This window comes from Serinus canaria, chromosome 15, assembly GCF_022539315.1.
Source record: "Serinus canaria isolate serCan28SL12 chromosome 15, serCan2020, whole genome shotgun sequence".
In the NCBI taxonomy this organism is placed as follows: Eukaryota; Metazoa; Chordata; class Aves; order Passeriformes; family Fringillidae; genus Serinus; species Serinus canaria.
In genome coordinates, this window is record NC_066329.1 from 11771978 (window position 1) to 11795789 (window position 23812).

The 23812-nt window shown below is 46.5% G+C and overlaps 1 protein-coding gene across 2 annotated transcripts; it reads right to left on the minus strand.

Annotated features, from left to right (window-relative positions):
• Positions 1–151: 151 nt before the first annotated feature.
• Positions 152–21196, minus strand: RILPL1 (Rab interacting lysosomal protein like 1). 2 transcript variants are annotated; one of them, XM_050980603.1, is made up of 7 exons: positions 20855–21196; positions 17405–17555; positions 12911–13029; positions 11782–12009; positions 9258–9430; positions 8641–8733; positions 152–2958 (listed from the first exon to the last, which is right to left on the minus strand). In XM_050980603.1, exons 1-7 carry the CDS (start codon positions 21152–21154, stop codon positions 2814–2816), a joined length of 1209 nt encoding a protein of 402 aa, XP_050836560.1. In that variant the 5' UTR covers positions 21155–21196; the 3' UTR covers positions 152–2813. The 2 variants fall into 2 exon arrangements, with proteins under 2 accessions (XP_050836560.1, XP_050836561.1); XM_050980604.1 differs by lacking the exon at positions 152–2958 and adding an exon at positions 5118–5390.
• Positions 21197–23812: the final 2616 nt, after the last annotated feature.

Genomic DNA, 23812 nt, shown 5'->3' on the forward strand with positions numbered 1-23812 from the left:
TCTGAAACTTCTCAGAATGGCTCTATCCTAAACCTTGCCTGGTTTGAGGCTGTATTTCCATGAAGTTGTATAAAGACAGATCCATAAGCTGCATCCCCAAGAATGGATGGTGTTACTTTCCACAAAAAAAAAGACACAAGTGTTGCAGAAATGCATGTTTTTCAGAAATATTTATTAAATTGTTAAAATTATTTATTGCCCAATCAAAACAAAAACAAAAACAAAAAAACAACTCAAAAAATGTCAGTGATCCTGCACTTGGCAGGCAGGATTGTTACGCCCCTAACCTGCCAGCATCCTGGCCCCTTTTCTAAAAGCAGATTTTCCTTGAATATTGACAAACAATACACGACAGATCTTCAGATCTTTACATAGGCTTCCCTCTGCGCCATCCTTCCCTATGGCACATGGGGTGTGTGAATGCAGCATTGCAAACGTGAGAACGCGTGGTTAATGCCAGCAGGTCAGAAGGAGCTGTGAGGGGTTGAGGTAATGCTGCAGAGATGTGGGGAAGGCTGTCCTGCCTCCTGCACTTGTTGGTGTTGGCTGCAGAGCTGGCCCGACACAGCCCCGGGCTCCGCTGGACGTGCACCAGGCCTGGAGATTTCCTTTGTGCTGCACTGGCTCAGGTTGGGTCTGTGCAGCTCCATTATCCCAGCTCATTGCTCTCAGCTGATTTCCAAAGGGATCTGCTTACTCAGGCCCACGTTCCTGCATTGTTTCTGCTCACTGCATCCCTTCTGAAAGAGCCACACGACTGAACGGCGCTCGGGACAGACTCCATGGGGTCATCCACAATTTAACTGCCTGACCTGACTGTACTGCTCTTTTTGTTTTCTTATATGGAAGTGAAGCCAGATCTTGGCAATTTAAGTATTAAATTAAGACATTCCCCCCATTTAAGAGTTGCTTTTCAGAGGAGGGGAGAAGTGCTGCTGTTTTAAAGATGTTACCAAAACAACCAGGCAAAAACACATCTACCCCATACCCACGCTGGACTCTGATCACCATGTCCCATACAAGGCCACATGTCCCCCCTGCCCCGAGCTCCAGTGACACCAAGGGGGCACAGTAAACACTTTCCCTATGTAGAACACACAGAAGATCCACATTGGAATGAAGCAGTTACAGCCAGGAGCAGGGCAGCACACAGCCTACCACTGCAAGGAGAGGTTTTACTGCCAGGGTTTTACTACAGATGGGCTAAGAGCCATTTGCTGCTCACACACATTAAAAATCCACTATTGGATCACCCTGTAATAAGAAGAACTGGCCTGCATGAAGCCATCTGGAGTCCTTTGAGAGTTCCTCCTACATTCAGTACCTGAAGTAGTTGGAGTTTTGTTCCAGCCTGAGCTGTATTTCCTGTCCTTGGTGCCACTCCTGAGAAGAGGCTCTACAGAGAAGGTGGAGCAGTTGGGAGTGTGGTGCCAACAGCAGCTCCTAGCCCCTGGCACTGAGCTGCACATGCAGAAGCTGCCCATGGCCCTGCTGGCACGAGATCCTCCCCATGAGCAGTGGTCTCCAGCCCATGGCCAAGGCCACAGAGACACCTCAGCCCTGTCCTCGGGGAGCCATGGACACGTGCACCCTCTCCCACCTGGTCAGGTTTTTTGTGGAGTGCATGGAGCAGAGGTGGGGACTGCAGTGGCACTGGGTGTCCACAGCACTGATGCTGTGAGGTTTTAGTGCTGGAAGGACAACCTCGGTCAGACCTGGGGTCTCACCAGCTCAGCTGCAAAGCAGATCCAGCCCCAGCCCTTAGGGTTGGCTGCTGGGCTGTCCTGGCAAGTTCAGCCCTGTAACAGGGCCTTCCCAGACATGTGCCACCACCAGAGGAGCACCTTCACACACAGAATTCATCTGCTCTGCCCACGTAGTGTTGAGTCAAGAGAAAAGGTTGGGGTCATGTCTAGGTCAGCAAAATAGGTCATGTCAGCCAGCTGAGGATGTGTTTCCCTCTGAAATTGGGCAGTTTTACCTAGACAGGAAACTGAAGCGTGACTTAATTAAAAACCGGTCTGTGGGAAAGATCTAATTCTTTTACAGCAGCTGCCTGCTACACTCTGAGGAAGTCCCCTGGTAAGAAGGGAAAAAATTCAAAAGTTATGGTTCCTCCCTGTAAGCAATTTGTTTTCCATTAATACTGCAGAACACAAGGCACGCTCACCTCATACATCGTCTCTTCATGCTTTAGGCACTGTAAGCACAAGGGAAATGTACACTCACTGTCCCTCTCAAGGCTACTCCAGTTATCACTGTGTCAGGTGGATTTCCAAGGGGTGACTCTGCAAGATGCCCATGCCAGTGGCACTGACAGGACACAGCAGAGCTGTGGGCTGCCACCGAGGGCATCCAGCTGTCGTATCCCTCTTGAAAAAATTCTTACAGAAATAAAAAGCAAACAACCAGTAGTGTTAACAAACAGGGTTAAAGAGTCTTTGCCCTGTACTAGATATACACTGCAAACAAACTTCTAATAATGGCACAGGTCCTTTTTTGGTTTAAAGAAGCTTGTGTTACTGTAGTTAATGCATGAACAAGATCATAGACTTGTTATTCAGCACAAAACAAGTCATCTAGAAGCTTCCATGTCCCAGGGTGTCAGCAACTCTTACTACAAAGCTTGGGTTCCTGTTTGCAGCAAACAGTCACCAAGTGAACAGTGAGGGATCCCTTTTGGAGAGTCTGAAATAACCCCCGAGGCGTGCAAGGCAAGTAAAAGTGACGAGCTGCCGCGATGCTTTACAGAAGCTTCTTGTTACGAGACTGTCGAGATCTACTGCAGCAAACCAAACACCTCAGGGGTTTAGTCACAGGTGTTGCAGGGCTTCTTGTCCTTGTTCCATGTAGGAATCATCTCTGTTTGAATGTGACCATTCTCCAAAAGTTTCCTGGAAGTGGACATTTTTCTGTGACGCCTGCATGCGTTTCTTATCACGAGAGAAGAAACTAAACCTTCCGGGAAGGGAGCAGTGAGGGAGGGAGGGAAAAGAAAGAACAGTGTTTATCATCCTGAAAGCCCTTCAAACCCCCACCCCAATACACAGCAAAACAAAACACCGAGCAAAAAACTCTGTTTGCATCTGCAGAAAATCAAGGCAGAGCAGCCTGATGGGAGTGCATGTCAGAATGTTGTTAGGGATGGAGTCATTGCAATCTCAAGCAGTTTGGCTACAGAAGCTTCAGATAAGCTCTAAATGCTGTTGACTCTACAAGGTGCAGGTATCATTTAGATGTGGGTTCCCCCTTCCCCAGCCCTCAGGTAACAAAGCCACACGATCCAGGTTAGTTTCTTGGCATAAGTAAAGTGGTATCTTTGGCATTAAATCTGTATATTTTACCACCAAGCAGAAATAGGTTTTTTTTTAAGGTTGTCAGCAGGGAAGTTCACAAGATAAAAAACTAAGTCTCCACATTTTTTTTTCCAATGTAGAGGTTTTGATACATAGTCTTGATTCCTGCAAGAAGGACTGAATAAATGCACTTACGTGCACGAGAGTTTGCAGGATGAAGGCTCTAAACAAATGCACACGAGTGTGCACGTCATTTCCTGTCACACAGCTTGGGTGCTCTAAGATAATGACGTACATGAACCAACAGCCATTTAATACAGCTAAAAAATACAGCTGGAGAAATCCTTAGTATTGTTTTATTTGTATGGGATGAAGTTACTGGATTAGGCAAAGTCAATGTTCGTTGTGGGTTCAGTACAAGAGGTGTTAGTGCAGTGTTTAGGCCTGCTGAGAAATGCAAAAGTTGTGGTTCCAGCCACCAAAGGACTGAGTTGGCTGTGGATCCCTTTGGTCTCAGTGCTGGGTGGGCTTCAGGAGGTGAAGATTGTTTATCCTGCACTGTACCAAGTGTCACACAGCTGTGATCCAGGACAGGAACTGCTAAATGCTAAACCCAGTAAGGGGCTGTGCCAATAGAACCTCAGCTTTGTCAGGGGCTGGAATTTTGGTCAGGGCATAAACCTGACCCTAAGTCCATGCTCACCTTCCTCAGCATTCTCCCAAATCCCACTCTCCCTTCATCCCCCTCAGCACCACGATCCCAGCCCTCCCAGCTGCCTTGTGCAGAGCAGGGAGTTCAACCTTCCCTTCCTCTTGATACACAGGAGGCTGGATGATAATCACTGAGAGTATTAAGAATAATTACTTGTTGATTAGAAAGGGAAATAAACCACTACACAAGTTAAATGCACATAAATAACAGTGCCAGCAGAACCTGAACTTTTGCATTTCCTGGCTTCAAATGTGCAGCCTTCACAGTGAAATAAGTATTTTGCACTTAATTAGCCTCATACTTTTCTACCACCTTCATCACAGGAGTTCATAAGTTCACACACATATACTGAATATTTTCAGGGCCAGAGCCAGCTCCAGCTGATAAAAGGAGTGTTTAGTGACTGAGCCTTCCTACAGAGCACATTTGGTCCTGCCTGCTCAGGGTTGCTGTCTGGAAGCACACACAAAGGACTGCTGTGTTTATACAGTCAGTTTCAAAGCCCAGTAATTTTTCACTTTATCAGGAAATTAGGCAGGTGAAAAATAAATTCGTAAATCTCTAAAGGGTTCAGCTTTTAAAATTCCTTCTGAAACAATGAAAATTGTTATTATGGCTAGAAAATTCTCATGGAGGATGTTTGGAAAAAGCCTGTCTATGTGGAGAGGAAACTGTGTCATTGTTGTAAATATAAAGATCGCTAAAGCAGCAGTTCTAATGCAAAGAGACTTTGCATTAGCAATTATCAGTATGTCTTCCAGGGAGAGCCAAGAATTGGATGACAGAATTGATTATGAATAGTTTACACTCTATTCCAAAATACATAATTAGAGACAAAATATACAGGGCATAGATAGAAAGACATGAAAGCAACAGCCTGTAATTAACTGTGGAAATTAATGTGGAAATCAGCCTCTCCATTCTGTAACTCTAACTAATGATTGTAACAAATTATTAGAAACGAGTTTCTCAAAGAGCACTGGTGAGAACTGTGAATAGCCTTGCTTAGGAAGCAGAATTAACAGATGCTGGTTAAAACTGCATATTACACCGATTTTCCAAGGAATAATGATTGGTTTAGCATGGCAACATTAAGGCAAAAGGTGATAACATGTCAGTTTGGGGATGAGCATGGAGGACTGGGATGAGTACTGACACTGACTGGTCGTTCTGATTGGCACTTTGATCCTCTGGGATCCCACTGGCAGCCAGGAGAATGCAACCAGCAGTGCTTGTTAACACAGGGTCATGCAAGAGGAAACCACAGTACCAAACAATTTTAAAAAATTCCTACAAGGGACACAAGTCTTCTTATTGGCTGCAATGTGGGATCGTCTGGAATCAATCCAGCTGCTACCATGGGCATTATGGCTGTAAAGATCCTGGTCAGGAGAGTACAGACACAGAAGAGATAAGACTGGAGCAAGGGAAAGAAAAGGCATTCCATTAAAAAGAAAAGAGGCAAACATGATACACGGGGTTACTTTGAATTACAACACAGGACACGTTACAGGGAGAGGGGGATCTGCATCACCCAAGACAGCTCTCCTCAGTGAAAAACTCTTGTTCAGAAAAACCAGTTATTGGAGCAGATTCAATTGCTTTTGGATTTCTAAAAGATACCACTTTCCTGTTGTGAGGACGCCTGCAACCTGGGTTGGATTTCATCAAGGTATGACCAGCTCTAGCAATGCAGAGCAGAGTGCACGTTTTTGTTCCAAGAGACAAACAGGCACGGACACAGTGAAATGGAGGATGAAGGTGTGTGTTAAGAGATACAAAACAGGACTCTGCTGTGACTACTGGATATTGGCACAGGGTTAGAGAGAACCAGCATTACAGTTAAAGATTCCACAAAGGTTAAAGTTGATATTTTCAGGTTAAAAACCAGTATTGCAGGTGAACTCTTGAAATAACCTCCTAAGAAACTCTGTGGTTAAAGGGCCTGTGTGTGTGTTCCAAAGGAACCTGTGTTACTTCTCATGCAGAAAGATGCCAACTGCAGGCAGCTGAATGCTTTTGGGAAACTTGCAGCTGCTCTGGCAGGAGCACTCTGGAGCTGGCTCACAGCAAGACGGGTTCTTTGTGAGGGTTCAGCACTTCACTGAGCATTAGACAATCCATGCAGCACAGAGGCTGAGAGAGCCCAGTGCTCTGAGCCCAGCCAGCCCCACACAGCCCTGCCAGCACACCTCCATCCATACCTGCACACCCTCTGTCTGTCTGTCTAAGGATTCTCCTCACAGCTTCTCCCTTGTGCCAAATATTTTTTTGAACTGTGGACTAATGTCAATTAAAGATTAAGTTGAAATCATGAGAGACATTTCACTTGTGACCAAATGCAGCTCTCCCCAGCTCACTAACTGCTGTTCTGAGACTAAAATTGAAAACAAATGGGCAAGCACTGTTGGATCATTAGCAGCAGCCAGGATTTCTATTTTTGTGCAACATGGCACGTCCTGAGCTGCAGAACTGACAGACACACCAGCTTTTGTAGACTGCAAGAATAGGAAGAAAACTCCTGGCTGTTTGAGGCATGACATCAGTGACAAACAAGCACGTAGTCTAAAGGAGAAAACAAAAGGGTGTTTTCTGCTCAAACAGAGGGAGCATTTTTAATCCTTGGACTTTTCCTCCTCAGTAAAGCCTCCTGGTTACATTATTTCATTAAAACTCCGTCATGTGATGTGGGAGAGACAAATGTACGAGTCAGGCATCTGAGATCAGAACTCAGAGTTTGCCACAAACGTGCCAACCCAGAAAAAAATGCTGATTTCTGTAGCTTCTGTTTTCCTTTCTTTATGGGCTTGCAGCACTGAATCACCTGAGCACGTCTTGGATGGCACAGGCTACACATCCATATGGCTCATTCCCTCAGACTCTGTGTGGTGAAGGAAAAAGGGCACATTGCACAGGCAAGCACAAAACTTCCCTTGAGAGGGCTCCTATTTTTGTACTTCAGCTTTTTGTTTAATCAGGAGAAAAACTCTGAAAGAGAGGGAAAAGCAGCCCCACTTTCCTCTGTAAAGGCACTCTGCATGCAGAGAGCAGCACTGCAAGTTTTCATCACATCACTGGGTTGATGTGCCACAGTGTTCCCCAGGCAGCCAGAGGGACCCTGGAGAGGGAGAAGGGAGCTCTGGAGACATCTCACAGCAGGCAGGGACTGCAGCTGGAGCAGGAGGGTGCTGGGACAGGACAGAAGCTACATTGGCTTCTCTGGTTTGCCCAGCAGTGACATTTCCTGACTTTTTAAAGCCCAGCTACAAGTACAGTGTTGACAACACAGAGAGAGGAAGAGAGGAAGAAAACAAAACTCCACCAGAGAAATCCTAACCAGACAGGCTGCAAGAATGAGACAAACCTGAAAACTGTTACCATCCTTCAGAATACTCAGGCAGACAGTTTTATATTCCCTTATTTAATATGATGGCTAAGTGGAGAGAGAGCAGAGTGAAACCTGGGGACAGAGCATGACATCTAAAAGAAGTAATTTCAGCTTAGGCAGAGTCAAAACTAATACCTCACCAACATGTGCTCTGCCTTACGACCTCTGTTTACATTTTTATACTGCCTTTGCTTCATCAAAGGCAGCATTTCAAATCAAACATGGAAGCTGCACAACACAAACTGTGTGAGCTGAAACCAGCCATCCCCTACGACAGAATTAGCTTTAAAAAGCTCTAAAAGAAATGTAAAAGAAAAGAGAAACTTTACAGTGAAGATCTTGTGTGACACATTATCATCATCATCATTATAAACACAGTCACAGAATGAAAACTGAAATCCAAATTCAAAGTGTATTTTCTACTCATGTGACAGGAAGGTTTCTCTCAGCACAGGCAGAAGCTGCAGTCTACTGCAAATAATCAACAGTGCCCTCCTGACTCCATGGTGTTTTGGGTCAGTACAGATCTTCCTATGGAATTTACTCTCCCAGGGCTGGTGCTGTTATTAAACAAGGACTGAAGGCTGTGAACATGGGGACAGACACATGTTCACAGTTCCATCACAGGATGGAAGAGCTCTTTATATGGAAATAACTGTTCCAAAATCACTTATGCAGTTAAAAAAGTTAAGCTTCCGGTATCACAAAAATCCAATGAGTTGCTGTGAGATTAGAAGACCTAATTTGGAATAAATAAATGTTTTCAACAGAGAAAAGGAGTGGCCAACACAGTGATTTTATAAAGTGATACTCTTGTAGCAGCACATCTCTGGCAGTAAGCTTTGGTTCCAACAGCAGCATTAATATTTCAGAAAAAGGTGGGGTTCTTTTAGCCAAGCCAGTGCCCATCCTCTCAGCAGCAAATTTGCTCAGCAAACAGAAGGGTTTTGTGCTGCCCACATAGTGCAAGTCAGGGTCTAAAGGCTTCAGTCAACAGGGAAATGGGCACAGTCAGGTCATGGGAAATGATAATCCAAGACTGAAAGTTGTCCGAGATCTGGGCAGAAGTTTTGGCCAAAACCAACTGTTGTTTTACATCTGCCAAGTGCTCATTCAGTGTCTCTCTCATATACAGTGGGAATGTGGTTATCTGAATTTTTAAAGTCTTTAAAATTGTCCTATGCATAAGAAACATTTGGTATTTACAGACTATACCCAGTAGGTTTAGTAAATTTGCAACTTACAGTCGTTTGATTCCAGATTCAGGCTGAGTTGAGGGTTTTGGCTGAATTATGGGTGTAGGCTGTGGGGATCTAGTTTCTTCTTCCATTTCCTCACTTGAAAGAAAGAAAGAAAAGATAATTAATGCTCTCCTCCCAAGCCATGGAAGCACTCTGAGATCTACAATTCAATCTGAGGTAGCACTGTTGATGAAGGAATGCAAAAAGATCTGTTCAAAACCCATTCAAATCAACTGAAGATTTTTTATCAACCAAGGATCAGCACCAAGAACTAGGTCTCCATTCAATATTTTCTTCCCCTTGTGACAAGGAGAGGGAGAAGAGGAATGGATTGGATAAAAGGTCTAGAATTTTCATTTTAGACCCACTCCTATCCTCATTTTTGAAGTTTACATGTATTAAATGTGTGCAATCTTTCTAGGACTCAGGGCAGACCTGGCAGTTAGGGAAGGACAAGTTTGAGGCACCAGGTTCAAACTGAGGCTGCATTCTTGCAGTCTCTGCACAAGCCTTTGCAGAAACACCAACTTGGACCGACCTTCAGAGCACATTTATTGTTTCTACACCTGCCCTGTGGCTCCCTGAGTATATCATCCAACAGGAGAGGAGATGTAACCCACCTTTTGTAATATAAAAGCTCCTCTTGAAGCAAAAACACTCTGGATTTCAGTTCATTCCTCTCGTGAAGGACATCCCGGAGCTCCTGCAGGGTGAATCTTGGACGATTGGGATCTTTCAAGTCCATTGCCATCTTCTCTGCCTCAGAGAGACAATCTTCATTGTTTGGTTCTGCCTAGGGAGTGAAATGTGGGCTTTAAATTCACTGTCCAATTCGATTGTCCAACATTTGATAAGTCAGTTTTAGGAATCCATACTTTTAACAAATGGAGTAAATCAAACATCAGTTTTTTATCTAAACACTGAAAAAATGGCATGGCAAAGGTCATAGAGTTCCTTCCAGCTCCTCCCACAAAGAGGTGTCTTCTTCTAATGTAAACATACAATGATGAAAAATCACAGGGTTCTGGGAAGGGAGCTTGGAATTTGGATTCTGAAAAGCAGCTCCAAGCCTTAAGAGGTCTGCAGGATTTATAACAATACAAACAAATGCAGGACACTCTGTTCCAAGAAAATACATTTGAAATGTAGCAAAGTCCATTTGAAATGTGATGCTTTTTGCAAGGACTGATAGAGGCCAGCACATGAAATCAGAGCTGCCAGCAGCCAGGTCAGCCACTCACCCTCCTCGTGGGAGGATTCAGAGATCAGAGTCCCAGAGCTCCTGGTGGCAGTGACAGCTTGCTGGGATACAAGGTGGAAATTTGAGGAGTTGAGTAGTGAAATTCCTACACAGTCCTTTTTTTGTAATCCTGACTCTACCCTCTTCTAAGCTCCTGTTCTTGTGAAATGGTTTTGCAAAACACTGATCCATGGTTTCAGGCTGACCTTGGCTAAGGCTGGTGCAAGGTGAATTTCAGGTGAATTTCAGTGCCTGTCCTGCAGGGATGAGGCAGCAGAGTGATGCTCACTTGGGCACTGTTTGATCACCTTTTTCATCCAAACACATTCCTTTGCACAGACTTCATGGAGTAAAGATTGATACAACAAGAGGTTCAAAGGAAATTACCCAAACACTTTTCCTCCTCTTCACCCCCTAGCTATGGGTCTGAGCTGGTGTCTTTTCTTTTGGTTGTGTATTTGTCCCACATCTCTGCCCAAATAAGCCATTTTTGCTAGATTTGGCTCAAACCAGCAAAGACTGAGCAGCCTGTACCCAATGTAAATGTCCTTGACTGGGGCCCACAAGCAATGGCCATTCTGGAGCATGCAGCTATTCCAGCTTTCTGCTTGCCACTGCAATTCCTGTGTGAGCTCTGTCCTGGCAGAGGGAGCAGGGACGCCTCTAATTAGAGGAGGCACCATTGCCATGGAACTGATGAGTTAGAGAGAGGTGAAGAATGCATCCTTTCTCTGCAGACACTGAGGACACTTTTATCCTGCTGGCTCCAGGCCTGGGCTCCCCAGCCCTGTTTACAAAGCTGGGTGTCCTGGCTGAATTAACAGCAATGAAATAATCCTTTTCATTATTAATACAGTGCTTGCCCAGCTCAGCAGTGACATGTTAACACAGCACTGGCTGTCACATTCCCAGGGGACCAAGGCACCCCATCAGCACTTGTCTCTGCTTTTTGATGTGTATTCCTGCCTGTTGCCAGTGAAATTGATGTTTCACTGGATGTTTCACTCTCTGTTGCAGTCTGTCAGGCATTTACTATGGACTCTTACCAATGCATCAAGCTGAACAGCTCTGTGTGATAGAGCTCCTCTAAGTTCTTAAATATCATCACACCCCTTATTGCCTTTCCTACTCTGCTAAGAGCATCATTAGGAGAGGGAAATGCTGTACATTTGCTTCAGGAATAAAAAAGTAATGTCAGAGACACAAAGGAAAATATTAGGAACCATAAAGAGGACTCAGGGATCAACAGATCAGTGCATCTTTTTCTCACGAAGCTCCCCTCAAATTTGCATTCCTGCTGCTCTGATCTCAGCCCAGCTCCATTTGCAGACTGTCACTTTGCCTGTTCTGCAAGAACCTGGCTCTGCCAGCAGGAACGTTTGCTTTTCATGAACATCTGTGCTCACAACACTTCACTGCACAAATTCTAATAGGAAGCAAAAGCAGAAATAAGGCCAAAGTTGGTTCCTCTAAAAAGTTCCTTGAAATATTTATGTGTTGATTTGGTAGCAGTTAACCAGCTTGGTCCTGACTGATCTGAAGTGCCATAAGAACAGCAGGGACCAGGTGTGCAGAGCTCTGCCCTGACTCAGGGACCATTTCTGACAGTTTCTGTTCCACTGTGGTTCAGCTGCCACCACCACCCCTGTGCACCCCTGTGACCCATCTGGCCTTGAATATTTGCAGATCTGGCAAAGCTGAAGCTATTCCTGGCTGTTTGTCTTTGGAAAACCCAGACTCTCCAAGGAATTGGTTTGTTTTCCTTAGGGGGAAGGGATAGGTGTGTACAAAGAAAAAGAAGCAAACACCCTACCACAACCCTTCCAAAACTCAAAGAGGTGCTTGGTATGAAGTCCAAAGCTTTTTAAAAGGCTGCTTAAAAAGTGATCCAAAGTGCCTCCTACCTTTACTTCCTCCCCATTTTGGCTGGCCTGGCTGTCCTCACCCTGCAGCTTTTCTCTGAGCTTGCCCAGCTCTGCTCTCAGGTTGCCCATCTCCTGCTCCTTGGTTTGCAGATACGCTTCCAGCTCCACCTTCTGCTCGATCAGCGCCTTCCCCTGGGCCTCAACCACAGTGATGCGGTGCCTCAGGTCGTGGTTAATCTTCATCAACCTGTTCTGCTGCTGCTGCAGCTGCAAAACATCCATGCAAGAGCTCAGTGGCCATCCAGCCATGAGCCATGATGGCCCAGTCCCAAACATCATCTTGAAGCAGTGGGTTCCTGTTGCATTTAAGCTGAAAATTTTCCCCCCCCTCTCCCCTCTCCTCACCCCCAGATTAGTTTTTCTAATATCTAATTATCTACTCCAGTTTCAGTCACCCACATTTAATTGGTTTCTAGAGTAAATTCCCCTCGCACAGGGAGTTTTTCAGATAAAAGCAAATCCATCACTTCTGATATTAATTCAAGGATAGGGTGGCTTCTGGGATTCTGAATCAAATCTTAACCCAGGGGAGAAGAAACACAAGGCAGAGGAATCCTTAGTGTTGAGTTTATAGGTGCTTAGCTTTGAGCTCCAGGGCTCTCTCCTAAGGCAGATGTGACCTGCTGGCTGTGTGTGGACAGCCCCAACTGGAAAGGCTGCAGCACCTGCCAGAGGCTCTTGGACAGAGCAGAGATTGCCTAAGCCTGGCCTTACTAGCACCAGGAAAGTCCCATGGCCTAAGGCAGTGTGAAGAATGGGAAGCAAAATATGGGTAAGGAGGTCATTGCACAGAAAGTGCCAAATCTCATGTCATGCCTGGAGTCACAGTGGAGTCTGTGACTCATCTGAACTGGTCTTGAGAAGGTCACTGCTGGCCTGGGCTGAGCAGAGCCCTTCTCATGCAGAGATGATCCACACTGCATCCCTGGTGTGGGACTGCACTGAAGCCTGACCATTCTGGACACTCCACAGCTCTGCTGGACACTTCAGCTGCAGGACTATTAATCCAGCACTGTTTATACTTTCTATTATTAACTTCAAACTCAAAACCAGGCTGTGGAAATGTGGGTGAGAAAGAACAGAAATAGGAAGACCAAGAGCCACTTACAGCCTCTACATCCTCATTTTTGAGTCCGAGTTCCCGGTCCTTTGCCCTGATTTCATCTCTCTGTTTATCTACCACTTCCTTCAGCTTCTTCATGACTTGCCGCTCTCTCTCTGACATCCCTGGTTAAAAAAAGAACACAGAACACAAACTAAGGGCACCCAGGAGCTGCTGAGGCTGAGAACAAGAACAATGAGGAATATTTAAGTAGGCTCTGGAAGTTGCCTGCTGGTAGAATTACAGAGATGCTTTAGAGGTTACCTCAAGGGTAACAGAGAACACAGATGAGAGAATCCACTCCATAAAGCCACTGCACAGACACTCCTTAAAAAAGGAACTGACAGTCCTCAGAAATGTTTATAACAGTGAGTGACACTGCTGCATCTTGCTGCCTTAGTAGTTTTACATCAATGTTCACACCATGCCCCAGGGAGCTTTGTTGTCTGTGTGATTATCTCTGGAATCAGCTGGCCAAGGCCTTGTGAAAATTGTAAAAAAGATGGTCTGGATCTTCAGTAAGAGGTAAACAACTTATCACTGTTGTGGATTGCATCTGCATCTAAACCAGCTGAGGAGACTGATTTTTAGTTGAAATCCAGTTTTTGAACTAGGTTGATTTTTGCTGAAATCCAGTTTTGTGTTTGGTGAAAAGAAGATGAAACAGGACCTTCAGAGGGTACCCCCACCCTGAATGCAGAACCCAAATTTAGTCTGAATTATGGTCACATATTTTCTCCTCAATTTTTGTCACCCTTTTCCCATCCTATTGTGTGGTGATTCATATTTAGAGTAATTTAGTACTTGAGAGAAGAATACTTGATAGCATTTCACTGGTGAAAGGAGTTTGGAACATTGCCAAGAATGCAACACTGATTCTGTTTGAAAATAAAGAAAGGGTTAAATTAACCTTAAATCTGACCAATGAATCATTAGGAAATGTCATAAACCACAGGAAGCATTCTTCTATTTGCCTTTACAGAGATCCATAACTTGGATCTGGCACTGCAGTGATGGACTCCTGAGAGCAGACACAGAGCAGAGTTTTTATCTGGGTGAGATGATGAATCTCCTGCCCTGACCTTCCCTGAGATGTGCAGTTTGATAGTCCTGAGCTATCACTTGAAATCGCATTGCACAACATCCTTGAAGATGAAAACCCTGCAACCAGGGCAGTGTGAGGCTCCCCTGGCCAAAGCTCAGCCCAAGCAGGATCTCAAATCCAGGCTCTGCTGCTAACTCTACTCATTTTGGCAAAAAAGTACTTTGTTATCTGGGTCTTCAGCTTCTTCCATTGATGAACTGCAAGTGGTGCTAATGCACTCCCCACTCTGGGCTGGCTGGAAAGCTGCTTCCTTTTCAATACACTAAAGCAGCTCCCACATCAGAAATATTCTCTGTATGCATCAAATGTATCCAGCCAGGAAAGGCTCTACTTTCTAACATCAGCTCAGACTTCCTGGTTTTGTTCTTTCCTCATCAGAGAAATCCAGAGTTGTTCCCACAAGAGAAATTAGCTGCAGGTCTGTAGGAACTCCAGCTCACAGGTCAGCTACAGAATGAACTGATGGATAACAGAGCAGGGCAGGACAAAGCTCAGAGAAGGAAAGGGGGTAACTGGTGGATGTGCACTCCTGCAGCAGCTGTGGGCTCCCATGCAGGGAGGGACCAGAGCAAAGGGGATCAGCAGCTCCAGTCCTCAGTGCTAAAGGACCAGAGCTGTGGTACTGCAGAGAACAGGGAACTGCTCTGCTGGGAGAAGGACTGCTGGTCATGGCTGGCCAGGAATTTGGTTCACAGAACATGTTCCTGGCAAACCTCAGAAAAGAACTGTCAGTGACATGGTGTTCACATTCTAGTGTTACATTCTCACTCCTTTTAATTCTGTGGTACGTTTGCCTGCTCTATTTCTGGAGCCTGGTTTTTATCAGCTCTATGCTGCTCCAGGATAATCTTAATTCTTTGCTGTGGTACCAGCTGATACCCACCAGGGAGAACAAGTGTCACAAACACAAACTGCAGCTTAACTGTTCTAAAAGATCCACATTCCCCTCTCACAGGACAGGTCTGGTACCTCTCTGCAGCCACAAACCTCACGGCAGGCTCCTGGATCCACTCACTGCAGCCAGTCTCAGGGCTGGGGCCTGAAACATCAGCTGTATTTAAAAGCAAAAGAATCCAAAACTTTGCCTTGAAGTAGAGGGACTGCAGTGAAACCTCAGACTGGTGGTTTCACCCAGAAGGAGGTAGTGAATGCAGCTGTATCCATTAGTACTTGTGAGATGCTTTGAGATCTCTAGATAGCAGGTGCTATTTAAAGAAAAAATACCATTCAGTGCTGACTACTTTTCCTCCCACTGTGCTCATTTTTTTGCTAACATTTGGTGAGCCTAAAAGGCTTCAATTGTGTGCACAGATCACTACAATTTTTATTTCAGGAAGTGGTGGGGGGGAAGGATAGGTGGGGAGTTTTATGAAAGTCACATCTCCTTCCATTTCCTCAGGCACTGGGAAAGAGGAGAGGGAAATCACTGAGTGCCCTAAATGTAAAATAATTATTTCTAAATGGTTCAAACTCTAATAAATGCAAGATCTTAAATGGCACACCCAGCCAGCTTCCCCAGGCACATCCTATGAGCAGTTTCCTGTGGTTTGCTGTGATCCTGGTGTTGTTCCAGCAAGAGAATGGAAAGCAGCTGGAGGGGAGGACACCAAGAAAAGAAAGAAACTGAAAAAAAAAATAAAAAAGAACATTCTTTATGTTTAGTGTTCTGTTCAGTGCTGTGCCCATACAGCTTGGCAGAGTTGTGCCAAGGCAGAGCCTGTGGCACTGCACCATTACCTAAATACTCAGAACAAGTTCAGTGCCCCTTTTGAAGGGAACTGTAGGTCCTGCAGCACAGGAGGGTCACACAAATGCTGCCATCCTGCTGCCTGTCCCTTAGCACAGCCAGGCTGAGACAGCAGCTCCCCTGCAGTGGCACAGCAGCCTGCTCGTCCTGTTTGACACACTTGGGTCAAGTTTGCATGTGGCATTTTCCTGGGATATTCCAATCAGTCAGCACCATCAAGCAGTGCTCTGTTTGGGCTTGGGAGGAGTCACTTTAATGGGCGTTACAGGCTCATCTCAACCCCTCCCTTGTGTTTTGTGTTCTGCTGTCACAGTCCTTTCACAGGAGCCCTGCTCTGCTCAGACTGCACAGAGCACTCCTGTCTGCACAGGACTGCCTCTCCCATGAACACTTCATCACACTCAAGCGAGGCTCTGAGAATTCATTGGCAGGACTAACTCTCAAGGTCTTGCACACCCAGATCAGTGGCCTCTGTTGCCTGTGTGAAATAACCCCTGTCACTGTCTGGTGAGTAAGCAGTGAGCTGCTGATCCCCAGGGCCAGCACTAAGGGGAGATGGGACCACAGTGCTAAACCATGCTCAGATAGCAGCACTGGAGTCTGCTCAAAATCTGTCCAGCTAACACAGGACTGAGCCTGAAATGCTGCCTCTCTGGACTCTACAGCAGACCAAAGGACAGAGACTGAAAAGGAGCAGCAGAACTGCTTTCTGACACTGTCCAAACAAGTCACTTGAGACAAATCTATCTCTGCTCATTAATGACAATATGTCCTAAAAGAAAAACAGTCAGGTTTGATATAATAGATCCAAATAATTAAAAGGGGTTGATATAAATTAAAAGATTTCATTTAAACTGAATATTTTGGCCATAGAATATCAGTGATCTCAGTCTAAGCTCTGGAACGGCCTTATGGGTTTGTTTGTGTTGTCATACATGGGTAGACACAGTAAAAATAACAAGAAAAGCACGTCTGGCATTTGCTTGGCTGGCTGGATGTGAAGAGTATGGCTATATTTAAATGCAAGCACATGAGCTGCAGTGAGCTAGATAGCCACTGGAAAGGAAAAAAAGAAGGAGAAAAAAAAAAAGAAAACAAAGGGGAAGCTGGTTCTTTATAACACAATGTCAGTCTTCATGGTCCATGACTCATTGCTGCCATTCTGAATTTTGCATGGAGTTTGACAGCCTGATGCTGAGCTACTTCTTTGACACTAATTGACTCCTGATTTGAAAGTATTGCATTTGTTTTAAAAAGTATCTTGAGAGGTTTAACAATTTTTACTTTTTGAAGGTTTCATTATGCTCTTCCCCCGTGCAAGTGAGCAGTACTGAGCCAAATGAGAACCCAAACAAGAGACAGACCAAAAGGTGTATCTAGACTTGACTTCCAGAGATGCTTCTCAGCCAAACAAAAAGTTGGTTTTCTTTCCCTCATTCCTCCACCTCTTATCATGTCTTCAGTGTCATCATGTATTCAGAGATTTCCTATTTAGGTAAAAAAACCCCAATAAACAAACAAACCTTCAAAATCCAGATCTGAATTAATCTACCGGGGAAAACCACACCTGAATATCCAGTCAAAATATTTGGGTAAAGTATTTCTTTTTGTAACAAAGCAAGGACTGAATTTGAAGTAGCAAACTTGCCTTCATGCTTCTGAAATTCCTCTTCTGTGAAATTAATGTCTTTGTGAGACAAGTTTGTCATCAGTTGTTTATTCTCCTCCTGGAGCTGTGCAATTTGGGTAAGAAGATCCTGTGCTTCCCCTCTCCAGACATCCTCCACCAGTTCTAATTCCTATAGGGTAGATCAGGACAACACATTCATATTTTAGAACATCTTAAGAGTCTTTGACTGGACAACTTACAGATCAAACTAGTAATGATCCTAGTGATTCTTATGGAAAGCAATTAAATAAGACTACTTTGAGTTTCTTAGATGACATCTGCTTTTCTAATGCCACCATCAGCCACGACAGCCCCCTTTGCTACACCTGAATGGAAATACTTGAGGGGATCATTCCTGATGCAAAGCAAGTTACCCAAAGGATGGCTCCTCATACCCTGCAGTGCTGTGAGGACCAGATTAAGGGTCAAATAACCAAACACCAGCACCAATTCCCTCCAGCACCCCAAGAAGCAGCTGCAAAGCTGTTAAAGAGCCCCCAAACCATCCCACAGCAGGGCCAGGAACTCAGGGGTGGACAAACTCCTTCTGACAGAACAGCCTGGTCTAAATTCCTGCTATGAAACACTAGTGTAAATTGATGAGTGTGTGATCCAGTGCAGCAAAGGCAGAGCTCCTGGTGCACACAGTGAACACAAACCCAAACCATGCTGCTTCCCATGTAAATTGTCCTGCTGGAATGTCCTGAGTGGTGTCTGTGTTAGTGCAGCCAGGTCAGCCAAAACAGCTCCCATTTGTTGGGACACTCTGTGTCAAGAGCAGCTGTCACCAATCCTCATGAAGGTCAAGTCAGGACAAAAAGTAAAAAGTCCTGAAGGAAAACAGTAGTATTTAGAACCTTGCTTGTTCCAAAAGCTTCTGTGTATATCTCACTTCTGCAGTGGGGGACATTCCCTGCTCCTTTTTCACTTATGTTCTTCAGACAAAAAGCTGCCTGCAAATCCCTGGAGCCAGGCTGAGTCACTGCTGACTTTCACATCCATCCACATGCCCCTTTCCTACCTAACAACAAAACACATTCAGACAACAACCCAGCCAAGCACAGCTCCAGGCTAAAATAAGCTCTGCTGAGAGATTAAAGGATAGCTCTCTGCTTTGAGTGTATGCTCTGATAATGGGAAGTCATGTTCCTGGTGACTTTTGGGTCCAAATACCATTTTATTCCAGCATTTATTACAGAATTGATGCTAAAAGTGTTGCAGAAAACATTAGGTGGCAAAGAACAATAAATAGCAAAGGTGTGGTAAGCTACACAGACAACTATTAAAGAGGAAAGAAAATTTAATTAATCACCTATTTTACTTGAAACTCTTTATCTTGAGAGAAAAGTGAATCTGTAGTGAAATTGATATTTCCAAAAACCTGGATTATTTACAGTGATGCTGCCTGTTACAACTCTGTAGCTAAAATAACGCAGTGACCTATTTTAGCAATAAACCAGCACATTCATCACTTCCAAGCATATTGATAAAACCAAAGTAGAATGCACACAAACCCCCAAACAAGCTAATCTTATATCATTTATATGTGGCTGCACTGAAAACACACAGCTATGCCAAGGTTTGCCTAGCAAACCTTTATTATTTATTTGTCATTTATTACTATTGAAGAGCCCAATGAATTGGAGCAGAAATTAACTTTTGAGTCCTCATTAGTGGAAGTACCAGACAGGGAGGCACATCCACGGGCCAGGCTGTGCCAGCCAGCTCAGGAAGCCCCAGGCAGCGGGTGCTGAGCCAGGTTTACAAGCAAAACAGATTCACACATAAATTTTAAGTGCTGAAATCTCAAACTGATGCTTGCAAGGACCAATAAAAGCTTTTCTAGGTGTTTCTTGGAGGGTTTGACATCAAAAACTGTTTCTCAGTATCTGATTTTCTTCTGCTTATCAGCAGCTGTCCTGTGAAAGAATCTTCAAACCCTCACATTGGAACAGAGAAGATGAGAGACCACAGTTCTGTAGGGACCTGGTGCACCAGGAACAAGCATGATTTTAAAAAAATAAAAGGTATGTATCATGCAGTTTGTTTTCCTGTTAAAATCTGTTTAGACTGAAGTAAATTGTTTAAACTCCCTGAGCCACTTCACGACCCTCAGAGAAGCTGACAGAGCAGAGGTGGTTGACTGGCAGGGAGATCAGCTGACACATTTAGGAAACTTTTTAACACTTATAAGAACTTCAGAAACATCTCCACAGAACAACTTGTACAATGACACTGGGTCAGTTCAGTTTCTGCTTCACCCCCAGCCTTTGGTAAATATCCAAAATATTTGTATCTGTTCTCTAGACTTCCTTTTATCATACTCTTGAAACTTATCAAGGCTTTGTACATTAAAGGTCTTTTACCTTCCTTTTCAGAAACATTGCCCTGAGACTTCCTCTGCAAAATGCTGCAGGGTTTATCCTGGATTTTCCATATGCTAGGTGAAAGTCCTGTAGCTGATTATTTTTGAAATATAAAACTGGGATTTATCCAATTAAGCCAAATCTTTGAGTTTGGGGTCTCTCATCCAGAAATCCTCTGTGTCCTGTTTATCCTAATTCTCTGTGTGGAATCAGGAATGGCATGAGGCAGCAGTGATGATTTAGCAAAGTCATTTACCAGAAGAAACATTTCTTATATCAGTTATCTGGATGGTTTAAAGAGCAGATCTGCCACTTTTACTGCAGTTACTGGAGCTTGCTGTCCTGCCATAAGAGGCTAACAGGGTATGGGAAATGCTCTCTGCCTGGGCTTTAACGGGAGTGGGGTCAGGGAACACTATGACCACCCCAAAACAAGCCAAGGGACATCTCGCCATCAGAGGATGGAGCAGCAATCTGGCAGAGTGCTCTTCCCTGCTCTTCAGCTCTAACTCAGCTCTGAAATCACTTGGTTCTCCAGCTCTCTCCTATGACTTGTTCTAACCCGAAGTCTGTTCCAGGAAAACTAGACTGCTAAATCATTCCCAGCTCCTGAGAGGAAAGTGTATTCTTGTCAGTGACCTTTCCTGGCCTAGCAGGAAGCAGCACTATCCCCCGTCAGGAGAGGGGATGGAGCAGGAGTCCGAATCGGCCAGACACAGGGGAAGGAAATGCAGCGACTGGGGAAGGGGTGGAGAAAGGGAAGGAGGGAGGAAACTTCCAGGAGGGAAGGAAACAAAAAACAACAACACGCCCAAAGCCTCGGCGACGCTAAGGCAGCATCCGCGCAGAGCCCGTGAGCCCGGCCGGGCTGTACCGCACGCGTGCCCCGCCCGCTCCCGCGGCTCCGCGGCATCCCGGCCCGCACCCCGGCGTCGCTCTTTGTTTTCCCGGCGGCGGCGGGGGGAGAACGGCGGCGGGGGGGCCGGAGCCCGACTTCCCCCGAGCGGCTGCGGCAGGCGGGGGCAGCCCTGCCCCGCCGCGTCCCCCCGCTCCCCGCCCGCACCTTCTGGTGCTTCCTCTCCTTCTCGATGCGGTCCATCCTCTCCAGGCGCAGGCGGTCGAGCTCCAGGCGCAGCTCCTCCATCTCGGGGTTGATGTGGTTGCGGCTCACCAGCACCTCCAGGATCTCCAGCACCCGCACCACCTTGGGCATGAGGCGGGCGATGGCCTCGCAGCCGTGCTGATCGATCACCCGCTCAAACTCCTGCCCCACGGCCGAGGCGATGTCGTACACGTCCATGACCGTCAGCTCCGCCGCGTTCTTCTCCAGGGCGGGCGGCACCCCGCCGCCGCCGCCGTCCATGGCTCTCCCGGCCCCGCGGCGCCCGCATAGGCGGCGGCGGGGCGCGCTCCGGGCGGGGCGGTCCCCGTGCAGCCGCTCCCGCTGCCCCGCGCCCGGGCCGCGGCCCCCGGCAACTCCCGCGAACTCCGGGCGGCTCGGCCGGGGGTGTTTAAACTTGGCCGGGCGGTGCTGGGGGAGCGGCGGCGGGAGGCGGGCGCGGCGTCCCCGCCACCACCGCCCCGCCGCCCGCGGCCAATGCTCGGCTCAGGGCGGGCCGGGGGCGGCCCCGCGCATGCCCGCGCTCCCCGCGCATCCCGGCTCCCGGGGCCGTCCCCGCCGGACCGAGGTGTGGTGCCAGTCGCTGCCCCGCGGGGCTTCGCTTGCGGTGAGGAGAGGAGCACCGCTAGGCTCGGGCGCGCTTCGCTCGGTGCTTGTCCCGCATCAGCGGGAGAGCTCTCGGTACCGACGGCTCCTGCGGCCTCGTCCGGGGAGGAGAGCCGCGAGTTTGAGGGGCAGAGCTCGGACCCGCCCGTGCTCGGGACCCGGGGTTCGGGTCCCGCACGGACGGTGGAGCGAGTTCGCAGCAGGGGCAGGGCTGTCCACTGTACCCAGCAGAGAGCGAGGGTCCAGAGCCGTGGTGTCCGAACCAGGATGGACGGGGGGTGATGTCCCCCCGCTCCCGAACGGACGAAGGCTGAGGGATTTCTGCAGGCACACGGAAGGGATGAACAAACTGCTCTGCAGCACAGCAAGGGGCTCACACACATCAGTTAGGGGTTTTAGGCTCTTCTCTACAAGAGCACAGAGTCTTTACTGAGCACATGTTCACAGGATCGGTGGAGATTTTACACATACAAGCAGCTTGCTGGCATGGATCCACTTACAGAAGATTTTAAATGAAACTGAAATGCATTTTACTTGTCAGGTTTTTCAGTATTTTTGCTTTCGTGTGACTGTGGAAGTTTTGTTGTTCTTATTTCCATAGGGTTTAGGAAGAGATGCTCCAGATGAGTCTCTACAGATAAGCTAAATATGCCTGGAAATAATTTTAGGTCCCAGTCCTGCCATTTGCTGTATGCAGAGTAGGAAGAATACATTTTATTTTGGACAAGATATGATGAATAATATCAAACACTGGAACTAGTCAGGAGAAATAGCAGTGAAGCTGCAAGAGCCAAGCCTGGAATGACAAGGCACATGCTGCATGTTGTGAATACAGCATTAATTGTCTACTGGCAGATGCAAAACGCCGGCACAGGTGAATGGGAGGGATGAAGGAGGAGAAATGTAACTCTGTAACACCCAGAAATGCAACACTGTGACACCAGACCCAGCTTTTAATGCAATTCTGTCACAACCTCGTTCTGCCACAGGGTACAAAATATTGATCTTTCTCATGCCCTGCCCGTAGGTACCAGGGCAGCCAAGAGTGGAGCAATCAGCCCCCAAATACCTGAGCCTGGCAATCAATTGCCTAAGTTAGAGCAATAACTCAGTGAAAATATATATCTGTATAACATTCATGAAACTTATTCCCAAAGCTGGACACCACAGGATATTGCAAAAGTTCCAGGGAGAGCAGGAGGATGAATAATGGTGTAGTCATCCTTTCCTGGCAAAGGTGCTTACACAAGGAGGAGGAGCAGCCTGAGCAGAATGTTTGGAGAACTCTCTGCAATACCTTAGGGGAGCAGCTATGCTGTGAAATCATCATTTTGCCCAAGTTAGAGATGAGAAAAAGAAATTTTTGCCACGAGAATTTGGTACTATGCAAGTTCCTGTTGTTCTGTTCAAGTGTGGGTAGAAGGAGAATATAACAGTGTAGGGAACGTGTGTGGAAAGACTAAAGCTGCAGCTGATAAAGATGAAAAACCAGTGCAGTTTGTGGTGTGGGAAGCAGCAGGTTCGATGTTGGCCTGATCCAAACTCATGGGAAACGACTTGGCAGGAAAAGTCTCTTATCCAGCCACGTGTGTGACCTGCAGCTCCTCAGGCTCAGCCTGTCTTGCAGAACTTTGTCCACACTTGTCCACACCCTGTGCCTGCCCTGGCGCAGCAGCTCTGCTGGCCCACACCTGGAGCTGAGGGAGAGAGCAGAATATACTGATGTAAATCTGGCATTTGTGCACATAAACCTGTCTGAGCGTCACCAGGGCTACAACAACCGGCTCTTTTTGGCAAAAGCAACGCATAAATACTTCACTGGAAAGCCAGATTGTGTGTTAGTCTTTAACTGTTCCCCACATCATTAAAACAGCTGCTCACAAAACAGGCTGCCTTGAGCTCAAGCGTGAACATCTGTATTGCTGTTTGGGAGGTTTAACTGGAAATTAGCGCTTAAGCATGGTCATGCAAGGAATGGGTTTTTAAACAGTTACTCTGGGGTGAAGCACAAACTGGACGTGCCATGACTGTGCTTCCTTAAGCGTGAATAGTCCACACGCTGGGCTTCCCTACTACCGTCTTAAACGTTGGCTGCTCCCCAAACATCTTCCTCGCTGCAGCAAGTTTTATTTCTCAATTTTAGCAGCAGCCTCGGCAGCAGTAACAGCCGCAGTGAAGCCGCTTTGCCTCGCTCCCGGCTGCCCTCATTGCCCCCGGAGCCACCGGGACCCCTCAGGAGCTGTCGCTCCCCCCATCCCCTCAGCCGCCGTTTCCCGCCTCCCGCGCTCTCCCCGC

Coding starts and splice junctions, on each gene's coding strand:
- RILPL1 (XM_050980603.1), bottom strand. CDS start 21,154: ATGGACGGCGGCGGCGGCGGGGTGCCGCCCGCCCTGGAGAAGAACGCG. Junction 13,030..17,404: donor GGAATTTCAGAAGCATGAAG/GCAAGTTTGCTA, acceptor TTTTTTAACCAG/GGATGTCAGAGAGAGAGCGG. Junction 12,010..12,910: donor AAAATGAGGATGTAGAGGCT/GTAAGTGGCTCT, acceptor GATGTTTTGCAG/CTGCAGCAGCAGCAGAACAG.